We start from the raw sequence: 13242 nt of genomic DNA on the forward strand, positions 1-13242 counted from the left end.
TATCAACATCATCATCATCTCCTCCTATGCCTATTGACGCAAAGGGCCTCGATTAGATTTCGCCAGTCGTCTCTATCTTGAGTTTTCAATTCAATACTTCTCCATTCATCATCTACTTCGCGCTTCATAGTCCTCAGCCATGTAGGCCTAGGTCTTCCAACTCTTCTAGTGCCTTATGGAGCCCAGCTAAACATTTGAATTCATAGTCAACAAAATTATTTCAAGCGTACATGAGAGTGAGCATAACATTTTGAAACAATATGCGATTGAGTACTTACATGTTTTGTTTTCGATAGTCAGCTTGAGTCTTCTTATCTCTGAGCGGGTAGTAAGAATCTTTCGCTCGAGCGTTTCTACCAGCCTGTGGTCTGCTTTCATCCTTAGGTCTTGAAGCTGATGTTGAAGCTGCTCATTTGAAAACTGAAGACCAGTAATTTTGTCTTCCATTTGTTCTCTCTCTAGTAAATTTTCTTTAGCTTCAAGTTCTGCTTTTCGTAATTTTTCCCTAGATGGTTATGATAGAAACAATGTAAGTTTTAGTTATACAGTACTACTCAAATATACAGACATCACCAGACACCTGAAAATTATGAAAATCCAAGAATTGCTAAACCTCAATTTCCTTACATGAACTATATAAAATAACTAAGGTATCAGCTGTGAGACAAATTACAAGTAATAAGATTACCAATCACGTAACACCAACTACAAGAAAGCAGTCACAGTTATATATCGCTAAATGGAAAGGACAAGAAGCATTTAAAAGCCACTTATATAGTGGTAACAATCTCAACTTACAACCTCTCTTATCCCACAACCAAGTGTGCTGTGTTGTATTTGGTCTTCAATAACTCAATGTTTTTTTATCTTTTCAATTACAGAAAAGACATAAAGGCATTCAGTTATATAACACCAAACACAGCACATCATACTCAGTGACATTACAGAGAGCAAGATGACTAGGATACTGTATAGTCATTGTGTAATAATGTAACGACTTTTCTGTCTTTTCTATCAAGCCCGTTCAGTATTTGGCGTGATGAAATACAGTATCCAAAAATTTGCTTTACGGAATTCCAGGGCCACTCCACTAATAGCAAGGTCTTACCGTAAATAGTTTTAAATATCTCTCTCTCTCTCTCTCTCTCTCTCTCTCTCTCTCTCTCTCTCTCTCTCTCTCTCTCTCTCTCTCTCTCTCTCTCTCTCTCTCTCTATATATATATATATATATATATATATATATATATATATATATATATATATACATATATATATACATATTAAATAGCTTCAACTGACACCTATATACCAAAGAGTACTTCAGCTGATTTAGATACCATCCATATGATTTTAAAACAAAAAGAACTTTTTGGGTCAAGGCTCTTCCAAAAATTATTTCCATACCTCTCATTCATAAATGGCAAAAGACTCGCCAAAATTTAACTCTAACTAGAAAATTCTTCAACAGCTAGATAATTACCAAATCATATGTCAATGGTAGTGTCACAAGGTCAGGGAAGTATCATAATATATTTTGATGAAGAAATAAAAAAAAAACCTAGTTTAAAAATTAAAATTTTTAAATCATAAGTGACATATCCACAACATCACAAGCTAAAAAAGAAATATTAAAATTTTTTGCAGCTATAATCTTCAATGAATAATTATAATAATAATAATAATAGTAATAATAATAATAGTAATAATAATAATAATAATAATAATAATAATAATAATAATAATTAGATAGGCACTCAGTAGAGTGCAGACCTCTGCCGCGGCAGCTTATTTCTTGATATTTTGCTCGACCTTGACCTTGAACTTTGACCTCAACATGTATTAACTGGCGTGGATTTCCATACAGTGAAATGTGAACCAAGTTTGAAGTCTGTGTGACAACAATGCCCAATCATATGGCTAATTATGTGAATTGAACATTTTGCTTGACCATGACCTTGACCTTCAAAAATTTAATCATTTCCAGCTTTTAACATGACAGTTAATCTCTGCAAGTTTCATTACTCTACAATTAAAATTGTGGCCAGGAAGCTGTTCACAAACAACCACTCGCACAAAAAAATACACAAACAGGGGCAAAAACATAACCTTTTTCCAACTTCATATGGCAGAGGTAATAATAATAATAATAATAATAATAATAATAATAATAATAATAATAAAGACAATGGATTGCATTCATGTAGTAAGAAAATTACACATTTATGTAATGCATGGGCTGCCTGTACCTAACAATATCTTAAGTAGCATAGGCTACATTATTCATCCTATTCATCTTTACAGTGATTATTTGATGCAAACCGAAAGAAGCAAGAAACGTAATTTTGAATTTAAAATTAGTTTTCTACTACTCATTTGAACAAACATCATTTGCCAATAGATCTTGTAAACAAGTTATTTCTCATTTAATTTACTCTGAACTCCATTTACATAAGTATGATATACACACTAAGTTTTGAATGAAATTATATAAATGTATTACCGGTAATTAATTTAACCATGTTCATATTATAATGAACTGGTGGCCGTACGTACCATAGTAACACTTCTGATAATTGTCTATGCATGTCGTTTGATAGTTATCAATCTACCATATTTGTCTTAGTCATCACCTTTCCTGACAAGAGCAATCTGCCGACTTAATTCTTTAATAAAGAGCAATAGCAGAACCATGTAAGGAGACCAGGGGCACTCAGAACTTGAGTGGCACCCTTCCTGCAAACCAACAAAGTAGTGCTCTCTCACCACCATGACCCACCACTTCTGATCTTGCTGCTTGCGTGAGCAGATGCCCTGTTTACCTCTCCCATCTTTTGCATTTGATTCAACTAGGATGTTTGCTTCTTAATAACATCCATTCAGTATTCCTTTCCTACTTGGTAGCATTAGTACTTTATCTTGACCTATTCTTTGATCTATGTCTCTTCTAACACAAATGAAAAACTTGTTTAATTGTCTAAAAGTAATTTTCAACTCTCAATTATGAACATACATTCTGGGGCACCTACAAAGCTGTCTACAGGTATGACTTAATGACCATGTTTAGCTACTTAGTAAAACCAAAACAGACACACTAATGATATTCAAATAAATGTTAAATTGTGTTTTTTACAAATACTGCAACAGATAATGAACTTACTTCAAAGGTTCAACTTCTAGTAGAAGTGATGTCATTTGCTCACGAACATAAGCTGAATCCCGTGTTCGCTGATCATATGCCAACTGCAGTTCCACATTACGCTGCTTTTCTCTTTCATAGTCAACGACTATGTGAAGAAATTTCCTGAAAATGTAAAAAGTTACATCAATATCAAATTCTTCTTATTCCCTCAGAATTTTAAAAAGCATAAACTTACGTAGAGCATCTACCTCTCTTCAAGTTAAAAAAAATATATATATTTGTTAGATTAAAATACAGCATATGGCTAATGAGGGACCTAAATAAATTATGTGCACTGCTGCATAATAACTACTACCTGCCTACAATGGCACTTCCTCAAATTTGGGAAGATAGCCGACATAAAAAAATTGTAAAAAAAATCCCATATTTTGAATATAATTTGCATTTTTCCTATTTATACAAACCCGAGTCATTTACAATGTGCATAGAGTACTTTGGCTAGCAAGCTGCCAGCCAGTGAGGAATCATCGAGGATCTGACAACCAACATGGCATGCCCTACTCGTCAGTGTGTTACGTCAACAGGCTCTAACTTGAAGAGGGGAACCCACTACTATAGTAACTCCGCCCATGCCGACATTCAGACGTCAGTTGCTGGCCCTTAAAGTTTTCATTGCTTTCACATTAATTGTTTTCTCTCGTCTTTCTGAATGAGTACAAAGCAAGTGTGTGTGATGAAGACTTGTCCTGGAGTGGGAGAACATCTGTGTGGGACTTTTATGAGTCGTATAGAAGTCGATCCTCGTCCTTTGTGCCCAGCGTATAGAAGACATTGATGCTCGTCCGAGTCCCCTTGTGCTTTCTGTAGGCAGTAGTCATACTCCCAATGGGAGAAATTTCAAGGAAGAAAAAAGAAATCTAAAGACCCTTCCTCTTCACCAAAGGAGGTCTAGATCTCCTCTTCTGACTCAAGAAATTCCCGACTGAGCCTTCGTTGTCGGGTCTGCCACCAGGCCAAACGACAAAGGACGGCGGCCATGTGTTTAAACTTCTTTTGCCTCTCTCATATCTATTTTCCTATCACCTAGAGCTTTTTTCACTCGATCCATCCACCCAGACCTTGGCCTTCCTCTTATACTTCTTCCATCAATTCTGGCATTTTCCATTCTCTCTACATGGCCAAACCACCTCAACACATTCATATCCACTCTAGCTGCCAATTCCTTTCTTACACCCATTCTCACCCTCACTACTTTGTTCCTAACACCATCTAATCATTTAAAGGCTTGACCTATTCCACAGAAAGAACAGTAGCAGATACAGGTATATGCTGTGTAGGAGATTGGCATAGTCTGATCCCATTTTAAACCAACAAGCCAAACACTAAACACTTTTACATTTTTTAACCCCAAACACTAATCTGGACTGCGTTAATCTGGCCCTAAAATAATACTTTTCCACTATTCTTTAATTAAGCTTCAGTATCTATTATATTACATTCAATGTATCTATTATATTAGATTCAATGTATCTATTATATTACATTCAATGTATCTATTATATTAGATTCAATGTATCTATTATATTAGATTTAATTAACTTTAGATGAAGTCTTAGGTTTTCTTATTAAGAAACACCCTTACTATATCAAACAAGTAAAGAACATGCAAAGCAACAGCAATGAACACACATCAAATAAGGATGAAATTTTGTAATCTGCACAAAATTTTATTATTGAAGACATTTCCTAATTTCTCAGCATAAGAGCAAACCAAATTTAAACTTAGCTCTGTAATCGACAGCATAAATAGAACACTGACAAAGGCTTGGCTGACCAAGTATACGTTATGGAGAGGAACAGAAAAGGGATTTTGACGAAGGAAAAATCTATTTCTGGGCGAGGAACCTGTGTCGCTCCGTGAAATGCTCCTTAAAACACCATTTCAAAGGTATAAATACTGCTATATATACCAGAGAAAAAAGTTGCATGGAATGCTGGGAATATATCCAGCTCGCTCACCCCTAAAGGGTGTCGGTATTAAAACTGGGGCGAGTGATACCACTACCAGAGATCCCTCTCCAATTAGATTTCTCCCTCCTCAAAATCCCCCGTTACTACGAGGTGTCGTTCACTACAGCTACTGCTTATTCTTTACATATTCTCCTCTGTCCTGATACACCTAGCAATACTGAGATTATCAAACAATTCTTTTTTGCTCAAGGGGTTAACTACTGCAATGTAATTGTTCAATGGCTACTTTCCTCTTGGTAATGGTAGAAGAGACTCTTTAGCTATGGTAAGCAGCTCTTACAATAAAAAATCAAACCATTGTTCTCTTGTCTTGAGTAGTGCCATAACCTCTGTACCATAGTCTTCTACTGTCTTGGGTTAGGGTTCTCTTGCTTGAGGGTACACACAGGCACACTTTTCAACCTTATTTCTCTTCCACTTGTTTTTTTTATTTTTATAGTTTATATATGAAAGATTTACCTTATTGTTGTTACTGTTCTTAAAATATTTTACTTTAATTGTTAATTACTTCTCTTGTAGTTTATTTCCTTATTTCCTTTCCTCACTGGGCTATTTTCCCTGTTGAAGCCCTGGGGCTTATACCATCCTGATTTCCCCACTAGGGTTGTAGCATAGCAAGTAATAATAATACATACATACATATACCAAGGCACTTCCCCAAATTTTGGGGGGTAGCCGACATCAAACAAATGAAAAAAGGGGACCTTTCCTCTCTAGGACCTTTCCTCTCTACGTTCCTCCTAGCCTGACAAGGTACTCAACCGAGTTAGGCTGGTATTGCTATGGTGCCACAGTCCACCCTCCCCGTTATCCACCGCAGATGAAGCTTCATAACGCTAAATCCCCTACTGCTGCTACCTCCGCGGTCATCCACGGCGACCGGAGGAAGCAGCAGGGCCTACTGGAACTGCGTCACAATCACTCGCCATTCATTCCTATTTCTAGCACGCTCTCTTGCCTCTCTCACATCTATCCTCCTTTCACCCAGAGCTTTCTTCACTCCATCCATCCACCCAAACCTTGGCCTTCCTCTTGTACTTCTCCCATCAACTCTTGCAAGCATTACCTTCTTTAGCAGACAGCCATTTTCCATTCTCTCAATATGGCCAAACTACCTCAACACATTCATATCCACTCTAGCTGCTAAATCATTTCTTACACCCGTTCTCACCCTCACTACTTCATTCCTAACCCTATCTACTCGAGATACACCAGCCATACTCCTTAGACACTTTATCTCAGACACATTCAATTTCTGTCTCTCCGTCACTTTCATTCCCCACAACTCCGATCCATACATCACAGTTGGTACAATCACTTTCTCATAGAGAACTCTCTTTACATTCATGCCCAACCCTCTATTTTTTACTACTCCCTTAACTGCCCCCAGCACTTTGCATCCTTTAATCACTATCTGACATACATCTTCTTCCACTCCACCATTTGCTGCAACAGCAGACCCCAAGTACTGTACTTAAACTGATCCACCTCCTCAAGTAACTCTCCATTCAACATGACATTCAATCTCGCACCACCTTCCCTTCCCATACATCTCATAACCTTACTCTTACCCACAATAATAATAATAACAATAATAATAAGTGTTACTTTCCTGGCATCAAGAAGTAAATTGAGGTGATTATGTATAAACAAATGCTCATTTACACACCTGTTAAGAAAGAGGAAAGAAAATCATGGAAAACACACTTTTACACTTCTCTTGTCACAAAGCCGACACTTTAACTCCATAGCATATGAATACTGGTCAAGATTAATAAAATTCATCATCATCATCTCCCCCTATGCAAATTGACACAACAGGGCCTCAGTTAGGTTTCGCTAGTCGTCTCTATCTCGAGCTTTTAAATCAATGCTTCTCCATTCGTCGTTTCCTAGTTCATAGCCCTCAGCCATGTAGGCCTGGGTCTTACAACTACTCTAGTGCCTTGCGGAGCACAGTTGAAAGTTTGGCGAACTAATCTCTCTTGCGAAGTGCAAAGAGCATGGACAAACTATATCCATCTACCCCTCACCATGATCTCATCCACATATGGCACTCGAGTAATCTCTCTTATAGTTTCCTTTCTAATCCTGTCCTGCTATTTACCGTAACTCCTAATATTCTTCTGAGAGCTTTGTTCTCATAAAATTAATATAAGGTAAAAGAAGATATCATGATGAAAAGAACGAGGACTTGACATTTGCTATTTAAAGTTACACCATCCTCCCAAAATTACCAATTTTTTAAATTATTTACTTTCTTACCAAATATGCAAATGTGAAATTTATTATAGTAAGAAAAACTTTACTAATACCAGTTGCGTCAGCTAAGGAATAGAATGAAAAAATCTGGTTAAATGGTACAAGCAAAAACAGAATACTTACTCTTTGTTTTGAAGTTTCTGGTGGTAGAACTTTTTCCATTCCTGTGCATTATTCAGTTTCTGAAATAGAAAATAATAAATTAAATCACATACTGCAATGAAACCTTATGCTGTAATCTTTTGTAAAAATCTGTGACCAATTTCATATTCAAATCTGTGTATGTGAGACAGAAAACTTCATCTGTAACATTTATTCAAATAAGCCACAAATACCTCTTAATATGACAAATTTAGAAGTAATATGGAATTTTCATACAAAAATTAACATTAATAATACTTATCCGTATAATTTATCAAGCCCTGAATCCCAATAGCCCGGCCAAATTTTAATCACATTGCCACCCCTGATACCTCCCATTCTGCCCTGCTGTTGGTAACACTGACGGCTGGAATTAAGAGTTCATACATCTCTCTTGTCAGTTGCATAATACCAGAAGTGGGGAAAGTTGGGTGGGAATAGCTAAATTATCCAGGTAAGTATTATTAATATTAATTCTAGTATGAAAATTTCATACTGTACTAATAAACATTACTTTAGGATAATTTACCTACCCCAATTACCATTGACAAGGAGGGATCTGGAAGAATTTCCCGTTTTAAGAATAGAAGGTAACAACAATAACTAAATTAAGAGAGAAAATACTGAAACTAAACATGAACAATTCTTGCCTGATACAAAGTGGATTGCAAACAGAAAAACTAAGGGACCATTGAAGGTCAGTCCAGACAGTGATAGGCTGAACAATAATTCAAGACAGGGAAGGACACAATAAAATGTCCCAGCCTATAGCATCATACCAACTACGATGCGAAAGACGCTGAGAGAGAATGGACTACTCATCGCCAAAGGAAGGTCAGAAGACAACACCTTTGGAGAAGTGCCAGACAACGGCCAAAGGGAAGTAAACGGGACTCCTGTGACAAACGAAGACTGCTTCTCACTGAACTACCTCTTGCTCACATAAGAAAGAGACCAAGAGGTAGGTGATATGAAAAACAGACATTGTTGAAGACCATCAGAGATGACAAGATCTCACAAAGTGTGAGGAGGGAGAAATACTGTACTTAAAAAAAGAAAACTCCAACAGAAAATTTGGCTCATACGGAAAAACAGATATCTACTTAGTAATTCCACAGAACACTGAAGACAAGCAGTCAAGAGACGATCATGAGACTAGCATCAAAAGAAGTTATTCGCCGCATCAAAGGCTCCAATCGAGAGTGGAAATAAATAAAAAAGCCTAAACCTCTTGTAAGTAGAAACTAACGCACCTCCTATCACCCGACAGCCAAAAAGAAGGTACCTCACATACAGTTAGAATCAGTAAGATCGGCAGGAAAGCTCTGTAACTAAATCCTCAAAGCCGCCGACCAAAACCACTAAAAAATGATGAAACACTCTTGAGAATGACATAAGCGGAGGGAAAGGCATAGTTGGCAACTCCGTCTCCCAGAGAGAGAGTAACCGTGTCGCTGGTCCAGTGTTAGGTGAACGCAGGAACTTCATACAGACCAGGGTCACAAACACCAAATAGCAGACTACCTGTCGCCTCAAAGAAGACGCTTTTGTCAAAAAGAGAGGGGACAAGAAGAAGACTAACTCACGTGCATGAAGTGAGAGCCTAGACTGATCAAGCAGTGTTAAGTCATGGCATAATCTCACAGGATAGATTGACTGACAGAACAGGGTTGAAAAGAGGAAGGGCATAACGATTTTTGTGATCCCATGGCTGTTATAAGGCGACTTCAAACGTGGCCAATGGGACTGGACCAAGCCAAGGACAAGGGTTACATCACACAGTGTTAAGTAAGAATTCCCAAAGTTCAATTACCAGCGTAAACAACTTTCAAGAAGAGAGATCCAAGTCCTTCATCCTCAAGACCTGGCTCAAGGCTGTGCAATTGTCTTTTCACAACCGAGACCGAGAGGAGCTACTCTCAGAGAAATTACATAAGGAAGTCTGCAATCAGAGACTCTCTCTGCAGCACCAATTACAGAAGACAGCCCTTTTTCTCTTGTATACAGCTAAACAGGATCAGAGCAGGTATCTAGAGTCACAAATTCCTTGAAGTCCTGAGAAAAATCCTTTCATTAGGAGGACCATCCAAAACAAAGTTCAAAATTCTAAAACAAAAACTCAGACACCCAAAGCAAAGGGTGATTAAGAGCATTGGTGAATGCTCGAATCGGTCAGGCAGGTGGGTGGGTAGATCACTCTCGCTCTCCTGTCGTTACTTACACTACCACATTTATTATTATTATTATTACTTGCTAAGCTACAACCCTAGTTGGAAAAGCAGGATGCTATAAGCCAAGGGGCTCCAACAGGGAAAATAGCCCAGTAAGGAAAGGAAGCAAGGAAAAATAAAATATCTTAAGAACAGTAACATTGAAATAAATATTTCCTATATAGGCTATAAAAACTTTAACAAATCAGGAGGAAGGGAAATTAGATAGAATAGTGTGCTTGAGTGTACCCTCAAGCTAGAAAACTCTCGATACATTATTATGAAAACATATACAAATAAACAATAAAGAAACAAGTAAAGCACATAAATATGGAAGAGAGAGAGAGAGAGAGAGAGAGAGAGAGAGAGAGAAGAGAGAGAGAGGAGAGAGGAGAGAGAGAGAGAGAGAGAGAGAGAGAGAGAGAGAGAGAGAGAATTATTATGATTAGACATAAGGGATAGAAGAGAAAAAGACTAAACAAAGAACTACCATGAAGACAAGAGAGAGAGAGAGAGAGAGAGAGAGAGAGAGAGAGAGAGAGAGAGAGAGAGAGAGAGAGAGAGAGAGAGAGAGAGAGAGAGATAATGTTTATGATTTGGCATAAGGAATAGAAGAGAAAAAGACTGAACAAAGAATTACCATGACAAGAGAGAGAGAGAGAGAGAGAGAGAGAGAGAGAGAGAGAGAGAGAGAGAGAGAGAGAGATTTCATGGGACAATGATCCTAATAAAACCAAAGAATGGTTTGCATTTGCCTTGGAACAAGGATGCCTTTCGGTGGTGATTCCATTACTACTTGGGAGTTCTCATAAAATATAAACAAACAATTTGTTTGTTTTTTATATCTTGTTGCAAAACTATCCTACATATCAAATAGCAAATTCACATTGGGAAGCATTCATTGAAATATGATATTTTAATTATAAAATAAATTTTTGAATATACTTACCCGGTGAATATATAATAGCTGCAACTCTGTTGCTCGACAGACATATACATAAAAAACTCGCGAGCGATCGCTATGCAGGTTGCGGGTGTGCCCACCAGCGCCAACTGTCGGCCAGATACCACTCTCGGATGTAAACAAAACCTTCAATTTCTTCTCATCCCACTGCGTCTCTATTGGGGAGGAAGGGAGGGTCATTTAATTTACAGTGATACCTCTGGATACGAAAGTTTCTGCTTACGAAAAATTCAGGATGCGAAAAGTGATTCGAAGATTTTTATGCCCCAGGATACGGATAAAATTTCAGGATACGAAAACCTTACGAGATCCCAACTCTTCGCCGAGAGTAATTTTAAAAAGCGCGCGCCGCCTGACTTTGAACTTGGGTAGACTCACTTACAGCCTCCCGCTCACCCATTGGTTATCTCTACTCAGACGCTAGCTGACGCCATAAGATCCTGCTTTCCTATTGGTCGGCAACTATCCCAGCTTGCCTACGCACTGGCGTTCATCTCTCTCTCTCTCTTTTCGTTCCGACCGCGGTATCGTTAACAGACATTGTGTCCTTTCGCTTGTTTGACTTAGTGTTAATATACAGTACATTCGTACGCCACGTGTTATCGTTAATAAACATTCGTTACTGTGCACTGTACTGTATTAGTGTTTACTATACATAGACTGTATATAACGTTACGTAGTGTATTATATTACGTTTGCCTAACGCATTTTAGAAATGTGTTGAAAAGTAGGCAGAAACAAGCTTCAATGGATAGTTTCTTATTAAAGAGGCCAGCGGTATTAGTAGGCCAAGACGAAGGTGAAAGTGAAGAAAAGAAACAGAACAGAGGAAGGGATGAAGAATTAGAAGGTGAAAGTAAAGAAAAGAAACAGAAAAAAGAAAGTGATGAAGAAGTAGAAGAGATTTAGAAAATAAGAAAAACGTAAAGTTATAAAAAAGCAAAAAAAAAAAAATTCAATTTTAAGTTTTATGTTACCGTTAAGTGTTAAAGTAATTTTTTTCTTTCATTTTATAGTTTTCCATACGTAATGTTAAGTGTTAATTATTTCTTCCATTTTTTTATTTCGTAAAGTTTAAGTGTTAATGTGTTAAGTGTGTAAATTACTGTAGTAGTCTGTCACTTGTTATGTAGTGTATTATATTACGTTTGCCTAACGCATTTTAGAAATGTGTTGAAAAGTAGGCCGAAACAAGCTTCAATGGATAGTTTCTTATTAAAGAGGCCAGCGGTATTAGTAGGCCAAGACGAAGGTGAAAGTGAAGAAAAGAAACAGAAAAGAGGAAGGGATGAAGAATTAGAAGGTGAAAGTAAAGAAAAGAAACAGAAAAAAGAAAGTGATGAAGAAGTAGAAGAGATTTAGAAAATAAGAAAAACGTAAAGTTATGAAAAAGCAACAAAAAAAATAATTCAATTTTAAGTTTTATGTTACCGTTAAGTGTTAAAGTAATTTTTTCTTTCATTTTATAGTTTTCCATACGTAATGTTAAGTGTTAATTATTTCTTCCATTTTTTTATTTCGTAAAGTTTAAGTGTTAATGTGTTAAGTGTGTAAATTACTGTACGTAGTCTGTCACTTGTTACGTTTTCTGCCTTATGCCATCCTCCTCTGCCGCGACTTCGCTATCGGACATCGTCTCAATCAAAAGGTAAGTTTCAACTTTTTTGTTACACTAATTAACTGTAACCTTTTTTTCAGAGTGTACTGGTATCAATCATTAATTTAGGTGTACGTACAGATAACAATACACCTTCACTGATCTAAATGCTTTACGTACATACAGTACCGTAACTTTTATACAGTAGTAAAGAAAACGGACCGTTTTCTTTGGGCTTGGGGGGGATAACTTGGCTATAACTACATTATTGAATAATCTCATAGTGGTTTCTGGAATGGATTAGGTTGTTTTTAACGGTTGTTTTAATTATTGAATGATAGAAATGGCTGCATTGCATGTTTATTACTACAGTTTAGCGTGTTTATGAAAGAAAGGGTGACTTTTTATAAGGCTTGGAACGGATTAGGCTATTTACATGTAAAACGCGACTCAGGATACGAAAATATCAGGATACGAAACCGCATCCTGAACGGATTAATTTCGTATCCTGAGGCATCACTGTATATATTCACCGGGTAAGTATATTCAAAAATTTATTTTATAATTAAAATATCATTTTTAAATATTTAACTTAGCCGATGAATATATAATAGCTGATTCACACCCAAGGAGGTGGGTAGAGACCAGAGTTAATTATGTTTACAGCGTATAAGCTAAGAGTTTTTTCATTTTGGCAGTTATCAATATAACAAAACCAAAATAAATAGGTACCTGGTGAGGAAGTTGACTTAGACGATTACTCTGCCTTGTAAGTCTGTTTTCCTCATGGAGCCCAGCGATCCTCTTAGGATGCTGACAGACTCCCAGGAGCTGAAGTATCAAGGGCTGCAATCCATACAACAGGACCTCATCAAACCCCTAATCTGGGCGCTCTCAA

At 37.1% G+C, this 13242-nt stretch overlaps 1 protein-coding gene across 3 annotated transcripts in view; it reads right to left on the reverse strand.

Moving 5' to 3' along the window:
* The window catches only part of LOC137629520 (repetitive organellar protein-like), a 167923-nt gene that overhangs the window by 132360 nt on the left and 22321 nt on the right, over nucleotides 1-13242 (reverse strand). For all 3 annotated transcript variants that reach the window (XM_068360903.1, XM_068360902.1, XM_068360904.1), the window contains exons 3-5: nucleotides 7556-7614; nucleotides 3158-3301; nucleotides 279-505 (exon numbers count right to left, since the gene is read on the reverse strand). In XM_068360903.1, the coding sequence (XP_068217004.1) occupies nucleotides 279-505; nucleotides 3158-3301; nucleotides 7556-7614 (430 nt within the window). The remainder of the gene's footprint in view (nucleotides 1-278; nucleotides 506-3157; nucleotides 3302-7555; nucleotides 7615-13242) is intronic.

This window comes from Palaemon carinicauda, chromosome 37, assembly GCF_036898095.1.
Source record: "Palaemon carinicauda isolate YSFRI2023 chromosome 37, ASM3689809v2, whole genome shotgun sequence".
NCBI lineage: Eukaryota > Metazoa > Arthropoda > Malacostraca > Decapoda > Palaemonidae > Palaemon > Palaemon carinicauda.